This window comes from Chondrus crispus, genomic scaffold, assembly GCF_000350225.1.
Source record: "Chondrus crispus Stackhouse genomic scaffold, scaffold_162, whole genome shotgun sequence".
Taxonomy (NCBI): Eukaryota; Rhodophyta; class Florideophyceae; order Gigartinales; family Gigartinaceae; genus Chondrus; species Chondrus crispus.
In genome coordinates this window covers 186,033-206,325 of record NW_005179030.1, presented here as the reverse complement: position 1 = coordinate 206,325, position 20,293 = coordinate 186,033, and the positions used below count along the sequence as shown (strand labels likewise).

The following is a 20,293-nucleotide window of genomic DNA, read 5'->3' as shown; positions in this document are numbered from 1 at the left end:
GCGCGACCTGCTAGGCGTCACGGCTGACATCGTCCCGTTCGAGGCCTCGCCGGCGGGGCTCGTCTCTTTCCTGGCGGCCGACGAGGCCCTGCGAGGCGCCGCCGTGCTGTGCCCCGTGCCGCTGGTCGTGGGCATGCGCGAGCCGCCCGTCGTGCCCCGCTTTTTGCACGCGCTCACGGAGGGGGGCTTCCGCGTCACGGCCGTGGGCGCGTATGAGACGCGGCCCGTGCAGAGGAAGGTTGTCGAGTTTGAGCTCGGCGCCGTGCTGGCGGGCCGCGCCGACGCTATCGTGTTCACTAGCTCGGGGGAGGCGTACGCGCTCGCGGGGATTATGACGGAGGAGGAGAGGACACGATTTGCGGCCTTGGTCGAGGAGGGGGACTTGCTTGTCGTCGCACATGGGCCGTATACGGCGGAGGGGGTTAGGGAGGCTATGGGGGTGCGGAACGTGCTTGTGTCGGACAAGTTTGAGTCGTTTCAGGGAATTATTGACGTCCTTGAGGCCGCGTTTGCGGAGAGGGAAGCAGAAAAAGGGGAGTTGCTGCTCCCGACATGAAGGGTTGGCATGTCCACTTCAAGTGCGATGCTTTACATAGGTACGAGTGCTATATGCGAGTTACTGTATTAGTCAATGCGAATGGAAGAATAGATCTTTCCTGTGAACCAAAACGAGGAAACGAATCCCACGGTCCCGCACATAAGCGAGAACGCACCGCTCACTACAAGGCTCCAACAGACAAACACCACGATGCTCACAAACGGGATCGGCACGTCGCTACGCTGTGCGAGCGCAAAGTAAAGGCTGTAAAGGAACACATACAACCCCGCCGATGCCGGGCCCCAGAAGGAGGTGTGCCAGTGCGACTTCCAATCCTCCGCGGAGAGAGACAGATACGTTGACACGATGCTCATTTCTGCGCAGGTCAACACCAAGATGAGAAACACGGAGAGCAACGCGCCGTACAAGTAGTATACACTGCCGGTCCACATGGAATTCAGGATGAAGACCAGTTCCATGAACACCGTTCCAAACGGCAGAACGCCGGCCAGGACAGCATAGATATAAGGTGACACCCCGAATGGCGGGTCCGGGATTTGTCTTTGAATCTGGTTTGTCCGAGTCGGGAAGTCATATCTTTTGGTTCTGTATCCAGATTGGGAGCCGATAAAAACCAGTGGAACGGAAATGCCAAACCACGCGAACAAGATCAGCAGTAGTGTGGTGAAGGGGACGCTTCCCGACGATCCGACCCACCACATGGACAGGTTGAGGGCGAAGAAAATTGAAAAGGTAATGCCAGGGAAGAGCAGGGCAGTTCCGAACGTGACGAGCCGTCTCGACACGCCCGTATCAATTCTTATGTACAGACGCGAAGACACGTATCCAGATACGAAGGAGGCCAGAACCCAGAGGGTGATCAAGGCTGTGAGAAGGCCGCCGCGGTTGGCGGGGGACAGAAAGCCAATGAGGGCGAAGAGTTGTGTGGCGAGGGCCATGACGAGGACTTGGGCACCGGAACCGACACAGATGGAGAGGAAGGGAGCGAGCTTGGGGGGTCGGAAGACGTCGGCGTGGATGTACTTCCAGCCGGTATGGTCGTCCTCGTCTTCGTCCTCCACTACAGCATTGTACCTTCCAAAGTCGCGGAGAACGGTGCGAAGCATGACGGTGGCGACCAGGGCGGTGAGGAAGAGAGAAACCATGAGGGAGTTGACGATGGAGACCCACTGGATCTTTTTAATATCAGCATTTGCATCCAGTATGGGATCCCATCTCGTGGCCCAAGCGAGGTCGGAGGACTGAAAGTTGACGTCATAAGTGAAGGTGATGTTCTGATCGCGTGCGACGCGCTGGAACTGGGGTCGGTCCGAAGGCTTACACGCGCCTTCCGGGAGAACTCCGGCAGGGTCGGGGGCGTGGTTGAGGGAGAAGGGCTCGACCTCAAAGCCGACGATGCGGAAGGCATCCTTGTTAGCCGTGAGGGCATCGATGGCTTCACCTGCGCTGAGCGAGGGCTGATGGTAGCGGATGGTGAGCCTGACGTGGTTGTTGATGAAGACGTCATTGGCGACGGTGAAGCCGAGCTTGTAGCCAAACTTGAAGGCGCGGTGCCCCGCGCTGGTGGTGTACCTGGTGACGAGTGGCATGTTGTCGGCGTTGAGTCTGGCCGAGTAGTTCTCCTTGATCCTGTTGAGCAGGCCTTTGTACGGTCGTTCTTGAAGCGTTGCGAGGGCGACGGTGCAGACGACGCGACAGGAAACGGGGTGCATCATGTTGATGGTGTAAGGTGTGGGGAAGGCGCGCTCCCCCGAGAGAAGCTGACCCAAGTTGACGGGGCGGCTTTTCAAGGAGCCTGGCGTTGCGCAGAAGGGGAGACTGTAGTAGCCGTACGGAAGGGTGTTGGAGGGGGAGGTGAGCTTGTTGGCGAGGACCTCGACGACGTCGCCGTCTGCATACTCCTGCATGGCGATGCCGGGGAGGTAGAAGGCATGGGCGGGGGCGAGTAGGAGGGCCAGGACGAAGGGGAGGGAGATACGGGGAGGCATGGCGCAGGGGGCGTGGGGGTTTGAGTGGGGAGGAGAGCGGGGGAGGACGGAAGAGGGCGGGGGAGGACGGAAGAGGGCGGGGGAGGGAATAGAGGGAGGGAGGAGGGCTGCTCACTCTACTGATAGTAGAGTGAGCGACCCGGGGGAGGTGGGTTTTAGCTTGCATAATGCGAGTAGGAGGGTGGGGCGATCACGAGAAGGCAAAGGGATGATCGAAAGCTTCTGATTTGCGTTTTCTATTCTACCTCTGTATTGCGTCATTTTTTGCGTCATTGCCTACCTTCCGTCCTTACAGCGCACTACAGCACTGTGCGGTCGCTATTCTACAGTACCTCGGGTTCTACCTTAGATCCACGTACTGCACCAGCATCGCGCAAACGTCGGATGTTTGTTTCCTCTCAATAACTCTCAGCAAAGGCAAGACATTTTTACAACCTGTGCCCGACGCGGCAGCCTAGTGTCTAGGTGACAAATGACCTCATATGAGGTCACTTTTCAACTTATTTTTCTCGACTTGTGCTAGCTCAACAAGATGGAAAAAAGACACTCTCGACACGGCAGTTGACTTCTGCGTTGTGGAAGGGTGGAGTTTGGTGAGATATGCACGTCTTCTCCAGCCATTTTTAAAATGCCCAAAAAGGAGCCTTTTTTGACCAACCTCAAAACGTTTTATGTTGATATCTTCGAAACCAAAACGCCTGTTTAAAAAGTCAACTCATCATTGATACTTCATTAGATTCTTAGTCTCTCTGTGCATTGACAACCGCCATCCCAATGTTTTGCAAGATGTTATTGCCGAGCGCGTCTACGTTAAAGAAATGGTGTCCAAACTGAATGTTTTAAAGTTTCGATTTAATTTATATATTTTTGCAAAAAAAAAGCTGGCCTCATATGAGGTCAAATTGCTTGTCGTCTAGACACTAGCACTTACCCAAGGGTAGCACTAGCAGGTGCTCCTGCTCTAGCCTAGGATTTGAAAAAAGGTTGACCCTCTAGTCTTCGTTCAAAGTTCTACCGTTCGTCGTTGAGCGCTCAGCTCTGAAACCCGGCCGCGTCGTTGGATTGAAAATAACCGTTAAACCTTCATCTTTCCTATTCTTTTGTTTGGGACACAAAAAATATGTTTGGAAACCGGTAGTGTTTCTGACTTTTCTTATAAAAGCAATTGTTAAGAAAAGTTGTTTCTTACAAAACAGAAGGATTAGATAAATCTTGCGAGCTTCGCCAGCCTTCGCCAACCCGGGCACCTTGTTCCCTCGCCCCTGCCCCGTCCACAAGGCTTCACGCAATCGTCATCTCCGTCGCCGCCTTCGCAATGGTCAGACTTGCCTCAATCTCTGCGAAGAACGCATCCAGTGACGGTATGGTAATATCCGCTCCCATTGTGTCCTCTAACATAGCGTCTAGCTTTCACACCTCGAACGGGTGCCACCGTCACATGATCCGCGCGCCATCGCACGGCCTCCATCGCATGCACTGTCGTATCACAGCTTAGCGGGTCCAGCACCGTGGCCTCGTTGCCCTCAGGAAATGGCTTCGCGATCCGGCCGCCGTCAGGAGCACGGAGACCGTCCATGTCTGTTACAAAGACTTGGGTCGTCGGTGTTTGGAGAGTACACGCCGAGAGTGCGGCCATGCTGAGCTGCATACTCTACCAGCAAGGCCTCACAGCATCATGGCTCGTCCAGCAGCATGGCTTCACGGCATCATTGCACGTTCTCATTGCCAATGTTTTTCTCTTACCTCACATCCCACTCGCTCGTCAACAACAAAGTAGAAGATAGACACATACGGGCAGAGGCCTCAAGAGACTTGGGGGATACAGTCCTTGAATATCGCTTAATATCGCTTAATATCGCTTAAAAATGGAGGCCTTTTTGGACTCCCAAGTCAAAAGCCCAAAGCAATCATAAGTGTGGACGCCGACCTCACCTCGCGCCTCACCAACGAATCACTTGGTCTAATCCTCTTGAGAGCTGAGGTCAGCTTGGGCACCAGCTACAGAAACTGTTGCTCGACTGTGCCAGTCAAAAGCCCTCAAAGCTACAGGAGCCATGCATGTTAGTCAGTGCACCCTTGTCTTGCAATTGTCCAATGAACACCATTGGTGCTCCGGGACTTGCATCTTGCATGACACATCATGACATTCAACGTGACCATGACTTGAAATTCAAGGGCAGAAATATCGCGGATGCAGCAACTCTTACACAAGAGCGCCTGTCTTTCCGACCAATGGTTATCATAACATGACAGTCTACGAATTTTATTTCTTTTCAACTTTGATGGCCACGGTTTCTACTTTTTTTTGGACGGTTGACTCGTTTATATATATAAAGTTACACCCAGGGTAGATAAGAAAGCCCTCAACACATTGTTTCTATGCTACTGGTATAAGCTTAGCATAAAGAAAAATACGTACTGTAAGCTCACTTCTTCTTTTCAACACCTTTACTTGTATGTAGGTCAAGTTGGTCTTTGTTAGAATCGACAAGCTGTGCTTTACTTGTAGTGATGGCCTTCTAGTTTCAAAAACACAAGTGAAATCGCGCATTGCCTTGTTCACAAAGAACAAAAATAACTTTTGTCCTCACATGAGCACTAATGGTCCGATAGACACTAGAGAAAGGAGGCTGAGGTAAATAATACCAAAGGGTACTTGATAGAATTTCGACTTCATCACGGTTCACCACGGTATCGTGTCCATTTAAAGAGTATGGTGACCAAATACGCAGCACTGCAATACTTGACCTGGTCGTGGTCTCAGTTCCAGGCTGGAACTGGAACTTCCAGCAGATTCGAGTTAGCATAAGAGCGACCACCAAGGCAACCGCTTGATCGACCCTACGTGCTGGCCCGGCTGGGAGTGCGTTTTAAGACAGGTAGAATGGGTCACTTGCATATCCAGAAAGTGAAACCATACCCGTACATTGTCCCGTGGATCTATGACTCGACAGGGACAAGTACGGACACAGAACGGTTTCAATTCGTGTCCACTGATCTTTGGGTGCGGTAGTTGATCTCAGAACATTGTATGTAACCTTACTCTACAAACCCGTTTCGTGTTCTAATGTCGCAGATATGAAAATATTTTTGTGATACATTTGTGGTTGTCTTCTTGTGAAGGATGCGCCTTGCAGGCGTAGATATTCGAGCTGTACAGTGCCCTGAAAACGGGCGTTATCATCCCAGATCCGCTTCCTTCAACTTTAAACACGCAGACCAACCAGCAAATCGCCCAAATGGGAGCGACCTGCACACTTCAGTGTTCTCGACAGTGAGGCGTGAGGGAGGGTCTTAACTTGCCCGAGTTTGCCCGGGTTTGCTTGCCCCGAGCCATGATTTGCACTACTATTGGCTACTGGGCGTTAATATATGATTTGAAACTAAGTACGACCCTACACTGCAAGCTCAAGTTATGTCAGTGTGTAATGACAAATGTCAATCATATATTGGCTACTTTTGTAAGTTTGTAACTTTCGAATTTGGACGCTGTGCTCCGGTGGACGCAGTGCTTGCCCCTTGCCGAAAACATCCTCAACTCCCCCTTTGCAAAAATCTATGCACCTGCCATCTCGCAAAGGCAACCCAACTCTACGAAGCACCTCTCTGCCGACTACTTTCCTGAAAATGGCTTCCACACCTCAATGCCACGTGCGCCGTTCTCCGCGCCTCTGGCGCATCTCTCTGACTCCCACCATTCGGAAGACGGGGGCCACCAACGCAAAGTCTCTCACTATTGCTTCCTCGTCTGCAGCGGACGTTTCTGACCAAATATTATCCCCCCCTCCATACGGTATGTACGACTGAATTCTTTGTCGTTAAAAATCCTGTTGGCTCTGACAAAAGTCCATCCCCGTCCGAGATCTAAGGGCTTTGTGAATTTTCGGGGTTGAGGATAGTTTGAAATAGCTTGGTGCAATGAAAGGAGGGAGAATAGAGCTGCGGTTGCGGTTAGTGCGGTCGTAGCAGTGATGATTCTATTGCCGTGCATTGCGTAGGAGTGATTAGATTGAGAAGAAAGGAGGGGAGGCGAACGGCGATACTGGGCAGTGGTTGTAGATCCGTTTTTTGACCAAACAGCGCCGGCGATAGATACGCTATCCCGCGGAGTGGTAAGGGTGACCCCACCGCGCCTTGCCCAAAATCGCAAAAAGCAGACAGTTGTCCTCCGGTAATTGGATCTACTATCTTTTAATCAAGCCGCGCTTTGGGGGAGGTGGTGATTCAGAGATGAACCCCACTGCGCCTGTAACACGATACATCTATTCATATTCAGGGTCACCCCAATTAGGCTACAAGTATGTCGTAGAAATACATTTGGCGCAAAGAAGCAAGCTACTGCACGCGTCTGTTCCACAATTGGCGGCAACTTTTGCTCGTCACTTGCCCGCTCTCCATAATATGTAGGCTCCTGTTTGGGAATTATCAACTCGGCAAGTACACCACGCTTTCAATTCCTATTATGGACTCTAGAACTGCGCTCTCAGCAACGCACAGGGCAAGATTCTCCTCGTCTGACCACCCCAGTCCCTTACCCTTTTTCCTCACTCTTACTGCCGAGTCATCAGTCCTAGTAACCACCTCAGCCATTGCCTGCACTTCTCAGAAGACGAGAAGGAGGGAGAAGATGGGAAATGTCCACGAGCGAAGGCTGCACAACACTCCTTTTTGCGTCCCACACTATTGATGGGACTTCAGTCAAAACAGCCCCAAAGCCATTTGGAAGAGCTTTGGTAGAGCTGTAAGCACATGAAATTCAGATGTTTTCTGTACCGTTACTATAGAACGAAGCTCGCCCAAACGGCGCTTTGGACAAAAATCTCGACCAAATAATTTTGGTTTGGAAAAGAATCCTTCCCAAATTCTAAACTTTAGGACAAATGGTGGCGCGGTGGGGTTCAAAATTTCTTCCATCGGTCCGAACTTTAGTCCATCAGTCCAAACTTTAGTGGTTGGAATTTTAGGACAGAAATTTTGTTGGCGGTGGGGTCACCCTAAGGAGAGAAGTAGGGGGTGAGATCAATTATTTATCCCGGTGATCTGGGATCACCCGCAATGGCCACGTTCTGGGTCGGAAGCGAGCGACGCTGCAGCGTCTCGCGTCCATGTCGACGCGTCCCTGGGGCGAAGTTGTTTGACGCTACAGCATGTCACGTCCCTGTCGATGCGTCCTCGGAGCGAATTTGTAGAACCCACAGTGTCCTCCCCGTTGCGTTCTGGCAATTTATGGCGCTGTATGCCTCTGTAAGTCAGCACCGTCGCTCTGGGACACCTGTCCACTACTAACGTAAGGGAAAGGACACCTGTCCACTACTAACGTAAGGGGAAGGCGTGTTCTTACATTAATAAATTAATAAATGACCGGCAAACTCGGGCAAGCAAAGCAAACCCGGGCAAGTTAAGACCCTCCCTGATATCCCGCACGATGAGTAGATATCTCGACTATCTTACACGTATGTGCCCCTCCTCTGCTTGGGGAAAAGGCTCAAATCAGCCGGGGAGTGGAATTGCTCTGCTTCGTTCTGATGGACCCTTTCATGTTTAGGGTGTAGCTCTCTGTTGTGAGGGTCGCCTGAAAAAGTCCCTGGGTGCCAAAAATTTCTACTCTGTACTGTTTATCTCCAGGCAGACGAAAAAAGAATACGTGTAGCCTTTTTGTAACAGGAGAGCAGACTATAGGCGCCCTCACACACAGGCACAACCTGATGGCACTATGCCTCTGGGCGATGTCCTTCGCACGCTTATCACAGGTGCATCTCTCGCTGTTTAGTATGGTGTTACCAGAGAGGAGCGCAGAGGCGGATGTTCCAAAAAAATAATGAAAAATGAGCAAAGCCTGTTGCAGAATCCCGACCACCGATGACTACAACGAGATTTGTCTTTTCCATCAAGAGCAATCGAGAGCCGCAGTACGCCCACAACATACATACAACTTGTACCTGCACATACACCTCTTTGTGAGATGCTGCTTTTTCACTGATTTTTCGTTGGTTACTTCCGACTCCAACTGAGAATCTGCACAAAACGGCGATGGGGATAATATCTTCTACGTGATGAGCTTATCAGAGGGAAGGTCTGGTACGCAGCAGGGTGTCAGGAATGCATGTCGATGAAGAACGAGGAAATCTCGGAGCGTCTGTGGGAAAGCCGAATAAAACCCTTCAAATGGTAACAAAACTAAAAGTCCGTCATCACCTCACGGACCAACACAGCTTGGGGAGACTTTTTTTGCCTTTACCCTATGCACATGAATTTTCTAACCCATAGGCTTGCTTCTGTCATGATTAGGTGTTTGAAAAACAGGCAGCTTCAGAAAAATTCTGCTTACTTGAGAAGGAAAAAAACGCGTGGAAGACTACATTTTAGTGAAATTCCAGCTCACTGGGATGGTCTTGATTGCTCTCTGAACACTGATTTTACTGCTACTAGTTAACAGTTAAGTCTTTTTTTCCCATTTCTCTTATCAAAGTCCTGTGTCTTCGCCAATGCGGTACCTCTTGCCAACTCGTAACGCGAGGAAGCTTGCGGGCAGCATCTTGACAGTTCGTCTGAATTTGTACAAGCTATTCCTGATTTTCGAAATGAAAAAGGACTCCAGAGCGCCCCGACTCGAGTCACTGATCGAATGCAGCTCAAATATCGCAGCCACCCCCAGACACACATATCATTCTTTGACGGCAGTGCAAGACCGGCAAATAGTTTTGTTGCAACCTTGGCATCGATTGCGGCGGTTCGGTGTTTTGTTGCAGGAGCAGCATGTCCATACTCCGCCCTTTCTTGACAAAATACAGTCTGAACCACCGCAGGGACTGCTGTGCTCAGTGACTTTTTTTCCTTTCCTGTTTGGGCAATTGGCAGGTGATATTGGGTTGCGTTCCGGGTTCGTATCTCGGACAGCCTGACTGCACATTTTCGTGCTTTCGGTCACATGCGCGCATGCGTACCGGTGCACATAGGTTTGACACATCGCGCCTTGTCTGATGTGCGGATGCAACTTCTTCACGATGTAGACGAAGTCAGAGCTGGCAAGGTGGCTCCGGAGATGAAATTGTGTGTGAACGTATTTAAAGACTGACGCGGGCGGATAACTAGTCTGTCCGTCGCAGGCCCAACAGCGTGTATATATATACATCGGGAAATCAAAAACTACGGCTCATGAACGTGGCACCCGCATTATGGATTCGGGCATTTGTCGCCAATGTCACAGAGTCGCGTGGAAGCCAAGAGCCGCCTGGGAAGGCATAAATTTGACCCGAAAGGAAGGTATTCCCTGGCGCATCGTGCAATCCTCTCCCTTTTCCATTACAAATGTCTTTTCCGGTTTGTTCTGTTGCGAGCCGGACAGGACTCTGGGTGTGCAACGTTGTCCCACGGCGCAAATGCGATTCTAGTCAAAGTACGAGGGCGAACGGTCCACTTCACGTTTTCTCATGTTAACAGCGAATTGATGTTGGTGACTGAGATACTGAAATACTCGACAGCCTTGCCATGCACTTCAACGAAACTGGGGACGCCTTCCCGTTTTCTAATAATATCATGCCCTGGCTCATCCGGTTGGGTAGACAACTTGCAAGGAATGATTAGTCTAAGACGGGGGGTGGAGAATCGCCTGGCCTTACGTTATCAAAATATCTCCGCAATGCAGGAGAATGTTTTGATGTGAGTTCAGTCGCATAAAATCCAAAAATTCGTATGAAGGAATGGACCCTCAAGATCGGAGCAGAGGTCTCCCTGAGAATACGAAACGTGTACGGTATCCCGAAGACCCTGGACTCATGACTTTTGCACGCACCTGGATTCCTAAAGAGAGTTTGCTATAGAACTCTTAACATCCCAATTCGTTTGTTACATGTTACATCTAACTTTTGAGAGAGAAAGAGAGAGCGGGAGAGAAAGAGAGAGTCGGGATTTTTGATGTAAGAATAAGCTGTGTTCCGGTGTCATTTCCATGCAAATTAATTACACAATGCATAAGACAAGAAACTCATGTTTCACACCCTTTTTAAACCTTTTGTTGAAACCCATGTTAGTTCTGGGTTGCACTGTACGACTTCATACCCACGCATAGGCTGAGTGCGAACATGCTGAAATCAGTCTAGTTTCGCCAACAAGGCTTCTCTTAATAATTACACGAACTAGTGAGAGAGCGGTTGAAGATCTTTCATGAATACTGCAGTAATTCTTTAAATGTCGGAAGTGTGAAAAAGCACGAAGGCGACTTGAAACGATGGGAGATAACTTAACAAACGCCAAGTGATACGGACATATAAATTGCTTCAAGTACAACCATGCGCAATCAATTTGTAAGGCATCAATCACCTGTTTTGACGTTAAGAGCCAGAAGGTAATCTGTGAAGAGTGGATCGTTTCTTTCTAAAACTGTACGCAATCTTGCGCCTTTCGCGGAGGACAGCCGTTGTCGGCGTCCATATTTATAGCACACAAGAGGTCTGTGTCCTTTGAATGTCCCCATTACCCGCTGTGTGCCATGATGGGGGGTGAAATAACAATTCTTTCTGCTGATGCCAGACCCTTCACGCATGGCATGCTTGTAAAGAGTAAGGGCCTCGATAATGAGACCAATGACTCTGTGATGATGTGGAATTAATGAGTAAAACGCCTGCTACTGGGGCTAGCATGCAAGAATCGCGAATTCGAAGACTTCTCGGACTTGGTGCTGGGTACACATACATATGTCTTTCGCTACAGTTAGTCCACGATTCGGTGGATAGAAGGATTGGTAATCTATCCTTCTGGTTTAAGAAAAAATGATTTGGTCAATGTTCTGCCTGCTCTTGAGAGCAGGCAGAACATTAACCAAAACTGAGATCAGTGGTGAGGTGCTTGTTCATCTGTTTTTTTCCCAGAATCACGAGATTTTCTCTTTCCAAGGGCCCATACATTCAGGGCTGAGTGCAAGGAGCGCCTTCCTCTCCACACCCGCGTTTTTTTATTCGTGGACGTCGACTGTTGCCCACGAGCATTGAAGTAACGAATATTGATTTTATTTCTATAAAGAAGAAGGGAAGATGGCAATTCACAGGCTACTATGTGACGGGGCTCTAATACTGCCGTTGTGTGTGTTGTGTGTGTTGTGTGTGTTGTGTGTGTTGTGTGTGTATGGGCTAAAGATGTATCGAAAGAGAGCTTTCGTGTGATTGTCCTGGTTGGCTCAGTAGCAACTGGTACAATAGTACTGTACGTCAATATATTCCAATTCTCGTACACGTGTTCGTTGTGTTCTCCACTGACGAGCTCTGCTTGGTGCATCTCCATTCTGGCAGTGCAAGACTGAAGAGGCTCACGTTACCAACAAGAGATCAATTTGATGAGCTCTCGTTCGCTTTCCACTCTGCCTCATCTTGCCGTGGTCCAGACGAAGTGATTGTGCGTGGGAACCAGTCTGATGGGTTCGTTTTTTATCCGCCTCTCCAAATCGTTGCGGTACATCGGTTTTTAAGGCTGGTAGTTGAGCTGCTACCTGATATCAATTTGCGGCAACCACTCTGTGAACATTTCTTTCACGGGTGTTGGAGAAGTACGGCCATTGGAGACGTACGGCTATCGGAATGCGACGCAAGTCGTATTCAAAACTATCTTTTGTACAGCTATTTGGAATATATCCGTGTAGAAGCTCTGTGCCAAATGTGAGCGACGTTCATCTACGATGTAACGTGAGGCGAGCGACACACTACCGTGGGCGCAGACGAGTGATCACATGTTGCTTTGAGGAAACGTCACCGGATAAGGAAAAAGGTGAGCTTGTGGCGGCTGATATGCAGACTGCGCCAGGCTGCGACTCATTCTCCGACCCGTTCGACTCGCTTGCACCTCGCCATTTTATAAACTTGACCAATGGGATTGAGGCGCTACCGCACATCTCTGCCATCGTCTCGCCTGACGAACTGCGCTTCACTCGGATCCAGTCATCGCATTGCGAGAGTAGTGCCTACAATAAGCTTCTTGCTTCACTGGATACTGAATTACTCTTCTCTTTGGCGTGTGGACGAGCTTGTTATGTGTACGATTTCGCAAGTCGCAATAAATGTCGGGGCGTCCCACGGGCATTGTTCCTGGGGTTGCAGTTTGTGAAGTGGAGTCTGTCGTACCTGTGGTTCAAGGGTGAGGAGGACATGATCCCAGAAAAGGTTTTCGTGAGAGGAAACAACACGGTTCCTTTTTGGAGAGACCAGGTGATGCCACACATGATTGAAAAGGACACGAAGAAGAGAATTAGATACTTTGCTCCATTCGCGAAGGAGAGGGGGCTGCTACACGTGAGACTACACGGTGTGTATGGACGGGTGAGCGCGATTGATGGACACAAAAGCGTGCACGTGAAGATCGTTCACGACTGGCTGGCACAGGAAGACGTTTCTCGTAAGGGACATGGGGAAGAAGAACGCGACTTGACTGAGTGCTTCCGTGCCCAAGGTTTGGCGGAATTTCAGGCGGATCTGACAAAAGAGGAATTAGTCACTATCCAAGAATGGATGGAGGGCTTCCGGAGTCAGTCGTAGAAGTTGAAAAGCGTAAAACGAGACAACAGTTTACTGCCGTCTAAATATTCTGGCGCTTCTAGTAGATGCCGGCGTAGGCGACCGCGCAATGATACCGACTGTGAATAGTGTGACGCAGCTGATGCAAAACGCAACGGTTAACGCGCTTATGCCTTCTTCTTGGACACACCAACAGTACGACCACGTCGGCCCGTAGTCTTGGTATGTTGCCCCCTGACTCTGAGGCCGAAGTAATGGCGCATACCGCGATGAGAGCGGATCTTTCTAAGGCGATCGAGGTCTTCCCGCATCTTGAAGTCGAGCTGATTCGCGATGAGCTGCGAGGTCTTTCCGTCCTTGAAATCGCGCTGACGATTGAGAAAGTAGTCCGGGATCTTGAATTGGCGCGGGTTTTGGATGATAGTGACGATGCGATCGATTTCCTCATTGGAGAGGGAGCCCGCACGCTTCGCAAGATCGACGTCAGCCTTCTTGAGGACGAGGTTGGAGAAGCGACGACCGACACCCTTGATCGAGGTGAGCGCGTACATGACCTTCTGCCGGCCCTCGATGTTTGTGTTGAGAACACGCAGGATGTGCTGGAACTCCTCACCCTCCATTACGACCGCCATGATTGCTGGATGAAAGGTAGATGAGCGACGAGGACGCGGGAACTGGGGTAATTGTTGGGATTGCGATTCAGTTGGTGAGGATGGGAGTCTTTGCGACGGTGAGGAGGGTGCGTGTGTCCGGGTGGGGGGGGGGGCGACGACGAGAGAGAAGAGAGAAATATGTACACGTGTGTGAACAGCTCTAAATTTTATAGAAATTCTACGCTGCATGAAACGGGATCCTATCTCTTCTCCGCTGAAGATTGGATCATTGCCTCTGAAGCATTGGCGTCGTCCCGTCTCCTTGCATCACTTTTCGCGGGCGTTAGCGGAATGTGCTGCGCTTAGACGAATCGTCCAAAGACCTTATTCAACTAGCAGTTAACCTCATAGCACTCGACCTTCTGAGAGTCTCTGAATTTTTGCGGTTTGTCATGACATCGGCACAGGATGCAGTTCGCGCTGCTGTGCAGCTAGCGCTGCGCAACGACGTGATGATGGAAAGCGACGAGGCGAAACGCCCGGCCGCTGTGAAAGACACGGGTCCGTCACCTGGTCCGTCAACTGGTCCGTCACCCGGTCCGTCACCCGAACAGAAGAAAACGAAGGAGGGCAAAAAGACGGCACCAAAACGAAAGCAAAACAAGAAATTGAGCGCAGACAGCAACTGGAAAGCGCTTCAAAAATCGCTCGGCAAAGGCGTGAAGTCTGGCAAAAGGAGTGCGAAGCGGCCTCGCGCGCATAGCGCCGACGAAACGACCTCGACCTCGACCTCGAACGTGCCAAAGGCGGCGGACGCGAAATTTAGCTCGTTCATGAAGCGGCGCGTGACGTCAACCGACGAAGTGTCGCGGGTGGTGGCGATCGATTGCGAAATGGTGGGGATCGGGCCGGGGGGTAAAGAGAACGCTCTAGCGCGAGTATCGATGGTGAACTACTCCGGGGACGTGCTGTACGACACGTTTGTGCGGGTGCGGCAGGTGGTGACGGACTACCGGACGGAGTTTTCCGGGGTGCGAGCGGCGGACGTGGCGGCGGACGCGGCCGAGGCGACGGAGCTGTTCGAGGTGCAGAGGACGGTGGGCGAGCTGATGAAGGGGAGGGTGGTTGTCGGCCATGCGATACGCAATGACTTGCAGGCGCTGAGACTGAAGCACCCGTGGAAGGACATTAGGGATACATCGGAGTTCTATAAGAGGATGTGGCGACGGACGAAGGGGAGACGGAGCGCGAGGGGGCCCGCGTTGAGGGTGGTGGTGGCGTCCGTGCTGGGCGTGGACGCATTTCAGAAGGATGAGCATGACTCGTGTGAGGATGCGAGGGCGGCGCTGATGTTGTATAAGAAGAATGCTAAGGCGTGGGAGACGGAGATTAGGGAGAAGGGGTTGAAGGGGGGGAAGAAGAAAAAGAGATGAGGCGGCGGGGGGGAGTGGGCGAGTATAGATGGTACCGTAGTAGTCGCAGCAGGTAACATGAAAGTGTAATGGAGAGATGGGAAGGGCGTGGTGCCTACGGATGAGTCGAGTTGCCAGTTGCCAATCATGAAGACGGTGCGGTTTAGTTTGGAGCTTGATGGCACACCTTCAGGTTCTCCTTTAAGAGAGCAATTAGTGAGTGAATTCGCTCCGAAGAGGACCTCGAATTTTATTCTGAAAAGTGACAGCATTACCATCCCTGCATTGCGTGACCATGTCGCCGGACGGCGTCCCTCCGCCCTCACCACCTTTGATACTTGTATCGTCGGGTACAGCACAGTACAGCGCATCCATCCTCATCGCTTCAGACACCATCCTTCCCCTTTTGGCAATCTCAGTCCTATCCCCTCCCTCCCCACGGTCGTTGCAACATCGCCCGACGCTCGTGCGACCAATCGAAGCACTTGTTTCCCAGCATCTGCCCTTCCCGTGCCAATCGCGTCTGCCTAGAGCCTCATGAGCGGACAGGGCACTGCCGACATGGCCTCTGCAGCGGAAGCAATGCTTGGCCTCCAAGTCGACGCCACCGCGGACGATCCTGCCGCCGCCGCCGCCGAGAAGGCCGCCAAGCGCAAGACCGCCAAGGACGCGAAGAAGGCCGCCAAAGCCGCCAAGGCCGCCGCCAAGGCCGCCGCCAAGGCCGCGGCGCAGACCACCACGAAAAAAGGAGCCAATCGCGACGGAATGGAGACTTCCAAGAACGACGACTTCGGTCAGTGGTACTCGCAGCTTGTCGTCAAGGCGGAGATGATCGAGTTTTATGACATCTCAGGTTGCTACATTCTCCGCCCCTGGAGCTACGCCATGTGGGATACCATCCATGACTACTTTGACTCTAGAATTAAGAGCATGGGTGTGCAGAATGCCTACTTTCCGCTCTTTGTGACTGAGAAGCGCCTCACCACAGAGGAGGATCACATCGAGGGCTTTGCAGCGGAGGTTGCCTGGGTGACCAAAAGCGGTCAGACCGAGTTGGAGGAACCCATCGCCGTGCGTCCGACGTCGGAGACCATCATGTATCCGGCGTATGCCAAGTGGATTCGGAGCCATCGCGATCTCCCACTGCGCTTGAATCAGTGGTCCAATGTCGTGCGTTGGGAGTTCAAGTACCCGACCCCGTTTATTCGATCGCGCGAGTTTTTATGGCAGGAGGGACATACAGCGTTTGCGACGAAGAGGGAGGCGGATAAGGAAGTGTTGGAGATTCTCGACTTGTACCGCTCGGTTTATGAGGATGTGCTGGCGGTCCCAGTCATCAAGGGCATGAAGTCGGAGAAGGAGAAGTTTGCGGGTGGCTTGTATACCACCACCATTGAAGGTTTCATTCCGACTAATGGGCGCGCTATCCAAGCTGCCACAAGCCATTGTCTTGGGCAGAACTTTTCCAAGATGTTTAAGATCGAGTTTGATGGCGGGGATGGCGCTATGCACTATGCGTGGCAAAATTCCTGGGGCTTGACCACGCGCTCTATTGGTGTCATGGCTATGGTGCACGGCGATGACAAGGGCCTTGTTTTGCCCCCGAAAATTGCACCGATTCAAGTCATCATCGTCCCCATCCTGAAGAAGGGCAAGGAAAGCAACATTATTAAGGCCGCCACGCAGTTGGCAAAGGACCTTCAGGACGCAGGTATCAAGGTCAAGGCTGATACTCGGGACGATAAGAACCCGGGGTGGAAGTTCAACTATTGGGAACTCAAGGGTGTGCCGCTTCGTCTTGAACTTGGCCCGCGCGATATCGAGGCCGGTACCGTTATGGCCACTCGTCGTATCGACGGCGACAAGGAGACGTATACCCGTAATGGGGTCGTTGATGCTGTAAAAAAGGCGCTGGATGACATCCAGAAATGCACTTTTGAAAAAGCCCGAATCGAGAGGGATGCCAGTATTAAGAGTGTCACGAAATGGGAGGACTTTGTGCCGACTCTGGATCAAAGGACGATGGTACTTGCCCCCTGGTGCAACGAAACCCCCTGCGAAGAAGATGTCAAAGTTAGAAGCGGAGAGGAAAGTCAGAGGAGACAAGAGGAGGCTGGTGAAACCGATATCAGAGCCCTGTCGGGATCTGCAAAGACCTTGTGCCTTCCGTTCCGGGAAGAAGTTGAACGACTCGGCTTTAAGGAATTGGAGAAAGGTGCAAAGTGCTTTGCTTGCGATTGCACGGCAAACGCTCTGGCACTTTGGGGACGGAGCTATTAACTGTTTGAGATGTCCGCCTTGGACGGGCTGGGGGTTTCTTGACTCAACCCTTCCTACACCATAGAAAGGATGTAGAGGATGGTTGGAGCTTAAGACATGTTTGCACGGCGCTGTGGTATTTCTGGGAGGCACTGAACATGCTGGACAAATACTGAAATGTTGACAAACAAGTTCTGAGTGACGAAGTTGGAAGGAATCTAGAAGTAGGTCCCCGCAGTTTCGCACTGTTTGCTACCGCACCATAGATGTAAAACAAACTGACCTGATGCTCATGTCAATTCGAAATAGGTGCGTGCCGAAGTCAAACAGCACTTCGTGAGCTATCACTGAAAGCGACACCTCCCAGAATGCAATGGAAGGAATTCTCATGAACTTCTCTCATTGTGTGCATCACGTAAAGATGTCAACTCAATGAACGTCGGGTTTACTCAGGGCTGCCAGTGACGTCACGAGAGCCACCTTCGCAAAAGAATCACTCCGTCTTCCCCTAGATATGTTTCAATTGTCTTGACCCAGACGAAGAGGATCAAATAACTCGCGTTTCAATCACTTCGGGAATCTAGTTGGCAGAGACGCACGGCAACATCTCTGGAAGGAAATAATATGAATCGCCCAAAAATAGGAAAAAGACTTTTGTGGAGAGGCGATGGTGTGGAGCCTAGACTTCCATTTTCCCTTGCTCATCAAATCCCTCCGGAATCGAGCCCAGCCGACCTTCCCATGTTGCCTCGCGCCCTTGCAGCTGCTCTTCGATTTCAATTCGCTCCAGATCCCAGATAGACACCGACCTCTTATGGAAGGCTTCATCCTGCAGATCCTTCACATCCTTGCCCTCCATGTCGAAGAGCTTTCGAGCAACAGTTTCCGACTCTTCTCCAATAGCAGAAAGCCTGAGCACAAACTTTTTGTCCACATTTCCAAACTCCTCAATCAGCTTGCGCAAAGCTGTGACAAACTTCTTCCCATCTACCTTAACGCCTTGGGTAGCCGAACCATCCATATTAGTAACCGTTCCCCGCGGCTTAAGCCCTTCCATGAGCATTTCGACCCTCGCTGCCTTATCTTCCGTCCGTAATAGCGACCTGATAAGCTTTATCTCCGGGTCCAACCCCACCTCTTGGACGGCGGACGCATGGTCCAGGACCATCTGGACGATCTCTACAGCCTGGGTGGCGCCGGCCGTCTTCGCCTGCTCAATGTTGGCCTGCAGCAGCAAAACAAAAGCGTCATCAATCTTCCCCTTGCGCGCCAGGGTGTCGACGGCGGCGCGCATGGCGGCGGGATCTCCCGCGGCCAGGACGGACTTGACGGCGTCCATGGCGGCGGCCATGCGGTCATTCATGGCGGCTGAGATGGCATCACGGATCTCGTGGCAGTTCTGGGCCTGAGGGCCGCCCTCGGCGATGCGCTCGCCGAGACGCTCGAGCAATGTGAGGTCGATGCGGTCGTACGACGCGTCGATGGTGGTCTTGAGGGCGGCGGCGCTTTCCGAGAAGGCGGCGGAGAATTGGTCCAGCAGCTCGTCGTACGTGGCGGTCGCGACGTCCTGGCCGGAGGAGGGGATGTCGATGGCGGGGGCTTGGGGCTGCTCCTGTTCGGCGGCGGCGGCGGCGGCGGCGGCGGCGGGGGTGTCCGCCTTGGCGGCTTGGTCGTAGAGTTGCTTCATGATGTGGGTGATGGCGTCGCGGAGGTCGCGTAGGGTGTCGCGCTCGGGGATGTCTGCGGAGGAGTCGATCTTGGATTGGAGGAAGGCGTAGAAGGAATCGTCGAGGGAGGGGAGGTTGTTCTGGACGAGGGCGGGGAGCTTGTCTGGTTCGGAGAAGCGCATCTCGGCGAGCAGGATCTCGTTTTGGTCCGGGGCGAGACTCTGGCCGAAGCCTTCCGGCATGCCGACGAGCTGGGCGCGCAGGCGTGAGCGGCGCGGGAGGCGCGGCGACGGCGCCTGCCGGCATGGCCGGAGGGCGCGGCGCGGCGCGCGGAAGGCGCGCACGGAGGGCGCGGTTGCGAAGGCCATGCGGGCTGGAGGCGGGGAGTAAACAGGCAGGAGGGAGGAGAGGCGGGAGCGGAGGAGAGACGGGAGCGGAGAGAGGGGGAGGGGCGTGAAATGGGTCGGGTAGGTTGGGGGGTGGTCGGAGATTGTGGGGTTGAGCTCGATGTGGAATTGTACGGAAATGGATTACGTATTACTTTGGCTGCTCCTTTCATGTTTTATTAGAGCATCCCCACCGGTAGAATCAAATACCCAAACAACCAAAATTTGATGATTTGATGTCGATTGAAATCCCCACCGGTGCAACCAAATCATCAAATTTTTCGTGTCGATCTAAAAATCGGAACCAAATATCAAGAATTTGGTTCGGATAGTCTCTGTTTGATTACCCTTGACAATCCAGTTGTGCACGTTCTATTGGTCCACCGAAACGGCTTCCCACCAAAAAGTGCACCGATGCCGGGGTGGTGGTGGTGACGCGGGAATATTATGACCGCGAGCGCCAGTGCGCTGATTGGGGAACATAAGGACAAGTGTCCTTTTCATAATATCTTTTGTAGTCATTTTAATTGGCCGGAAATGGCCAGGTGGTGTTATCTGGTTCGTTAAGATTAGGAAACTAGTGGAAGCTGAACCGTGGCTGCGGGAGATTACTTGGACGCTTCGAGGGGTACTTATCTAGTCAGTAGTGTTGAAGAAAAGAGAGGCCAAGCGGCCCATCACGTCTTTGCATAGAACCGTCATCGCGAGAACTAACAGTGGTACTTCTGTCGAGGGTCAGCATGAGTGGCCTTGAAGAGTTCTCCTTTGATGGTGAGGGAGATGTACAACGTTTCCTGTTTTACTTCGAGAATGTCATCGCTCGCCAAGACGACGACCTCAAACGTTCCGAGAAGGTCTTGTTGTACCTACGTAGTAAGGCGTTTGACGCCTATTACACGAAGTTCGGCCAAGGTGGTGTCCTCTCCGAAG

The 20,293-nt window shown here is 51.9% G+C and overlaps 11 protein-coding genes; 5 read left to right on the top strand and 6 right to left on the bottom strand.

Annotated features, from left to right (window-relative positions):
* Positions 1-624: 624 nt before the first annotated feature.
* On the bottom strand, positions 625-2,547 carry CHC_T00002944001 (hypothetical protein). The gene has a single exon (XM_005714007.1). It carries the CDS (start codon positions 2,545-2,547, stop codon positions 625-627), a length of 1,923 nt encoding a protein of 640 aa, XP_005714064.1.
* Positions 2,548-5,962: 3,415 nt separating this feature from the next.
* On the top strand, positions 5,963-6,172 carry CHC_T00002943001 (hypothetical protein). Its single transcript, XM_005714006.1, has one exon. The coding sequence runs from the start codon at positions 5,963-5,965 to the stop codon at positions 6,170-6,172; it is 210 nt and encodes a 69-aa protein (XP_005714063.1).
* A 2,775-nt stretch (positions 6,173-8,947) lies between these two features.
* Positions 8,948-9,679, bottom strand: CHC_T00002942001 (hypothetical protein). XM_005714005.1 is given in 2 exon segments: positions 8,948-9,211; positions 9,212-9,679. 1 exon segment carries the CDS (start codon positions 9,677-9,679, stop codon positions 9,212-9,214), a length of 468 nt encoding a protein of 155 aa, XP_005714062.1. The 3' UTR covers positions 8,948-9,211.
* A 2,437-nt stretch (positions 9,680-12,116) lies between these two features.
* CHC_T00002941001 (hypothetical protein) lies at positions 12,117-13,067 on the top strand. Its single transcript, XM_005714004.1, has one exon. The coding sequence runs from the start codon at positions 12,117-12,119 to the stop codon at positions 13,065-13,067; it is 951 nt and encodes a 316-aa protein (XP_005714061.1).
* Positions 13,068-13,070: 3 nt separating this feature from the next.
* CHC_T00002940001 (hypothetical protein) lies at positions 13,071-13,888 on the bottom strand. XM_005714003.1 is given in 2 exon segments: positions 13,071-13,213; positions 13,214-13,888. 1 exon segment carries the CDS (start codon positions 13,886-13,888, stop codon positions 13,214-13,216), a length of 675 nt encoding a protein of 224 aa, XP_005714060.1. The 3' UTR covers positions 13,071-13,213.
* Positions 13,889-14,942: 1,054 nt separating this feature from the next.
* On the bottom strand, positions 14,943-15,329 carry CHC_T00002939001 (hypothetical protein). The gene has a single exon (XM_005714002.1). The coding sequence runs from the start codon at positions 15,327-15,329 to the stop codon at positions 14,943-14,945; it is 387 nt and encodes a 128-aa protein (XP_005714059.1).
* A 17-nt stretch (positions 15,330-15,346) lies between these two features.
* On the top strand, positions 15,347-15,592 carry CHC_T00002938001 (hypothetical protein). Its single transcript, XM_005714001.1, has one exon. The coding sequence runs from the start codon at positions 15,347-15,349 to the stop codon at positions 15,590-15,592; it is 246 nt and encodes an 81-aa protein (XP_005714058.1).
* A 20-nt stretch (positions 15,593-15,612) lies between these two features.
* Positions 15,613-17,616, top strand: CHC_T00008394001 (prolyl-tRNA synthetase). XM_005714000.1 is given in 2 exon segments: positions 15,613-17,331; positions 17,332-17,616. The coding sequence occupies 1 exon segment, from the start codon at positions 15,613-15,615 to the stop codon at positions 17,329-17,331; it is 1,719 nt and encodes a 572-aa protein (XP_005714057.1). The 3' UTR covers positions 17,332-17,616.
* A 261-nt stretch (positions 17,617-17,877) lies between these two features.
* Positions 17,878-18,138, bottom strand: CHC_T00002937001 (hypothetical protein). Its single transcript, XM_005713999.1, has one exon. The coding sequence runs from the start codon at positions 18,136-18,138 to the stop codon at positions 17,878-17,880; it is 261 nt and encodes an 86-aa protein (XP_005714056.1).
* A 325-nt stretch (positions 18,139-18,463) lies between these two features.
* CHC_T00002936001 (hypothetical protein) lies at positions 18,464-18,682 on the top strand. The gene has a single exon (XM_005713998.1). The coding sequence runs from the start codon at positions 18,464-18,466 to the stop codon at positions 18,680-18,682; it is 219 nt and encodes a 72-aa protein (XP_005714055.1).
* Positions 18,683-18,689: 7 nt separating this feature from the next.
* CHC_T00002935001 (hypothetical protein) lies at positions 18,690-19,283 on the bottom strand. The gene has a single exon (XM_005713997.1). The coding sequence runs from the start codon at positions 19,281-19,283 to the stop codon at positions 18,690-18,692; it is 594 nt and encodes a 197-aa protein (XP_005714054.1).
* Positions 19,284-20,293: the final 1,010 nt, after the last annotated feature.

Bases quoted from the DNA above. Each gene is read 5' to 3' on its own strand.
- CHC_T00002944001 (XM_005714007.1), bottom strand. From the start codon at position 2,547: ATGCCTCCCCGTATCTCCCTCCCCTTCGTCCTGGCCCTCCTACTCGCC.
- CHC_T00002943001 (XM_005714006.1), top strand. From the start codon at position 5,963: ATGTCAGTGTGTAATGACAAATGTCAATCATATATTGGCTACTTTTGT.
- CHC_T00002942001 (XM_005714005.1), bottom strand. From the start codon at position 9,679: ATGTATATATATACACGCTGTTGGGCCTGCGACGGACAGACTAGTTAT.
- CHC_T00002941001 (XM_005714004.1), top strand. From the start codon at position 12,117: ATGCGACGCAAGTCGTATTCAAAACTATCTTTTGTACAGCTATTTGGA.
- CHC_T00002940001 (XM_005714003.1), bottom strand. From the start codon at position 13,888: ATGCAGCGTAGAATTTCTATAAAATTTAGAGCTGTTCACACACGTGTA.
- CHC_T00002939001 (XM_005714002.1), bottom strand. From the start codon at position 15,329: ATGGTAATGCTGTCACTTTTCAGAATAAAATTCGAGGTCCTCTTCGGA.
- CHC_T00002938001 (XM_005714001.1), top strand. From the start codon at position 15,347: ATGTCGCCGGACGGCGTCCCTCCGCCCTCACCACCTTTGATACTTGTA.
- CHC_T00008394001 (XM_005714000.1), top strand. From the start codon at position 15,613: ATGGCCTCTGCAGCGGAAGCAATGCTTGGCCTCCAAGTCGACGCCACC.
- CHC_T00002937001 (XM_005713999.1), bottom strand. From the start codon at position 18,138: ATGAAGCCTTCCATAAGAGGTCGGTGTCTATCTGGGATCTGGAGCGAA.
- CHC_T00002936001 (XM_005713998.1), top strand. From the start codon at position 18,464: ATGGTCCAGGACCATCTGGACGATCTCTACAGCCTGGGTGGCGCCGGC.
- CHC_T00002935001 (XM_005713997.1), bottom strand. From the start codon at position 19,283: ATGCCGGCAGGCGCCGTCGCCGCGCCTCCCGCGCCGCTCACGCCTGCG.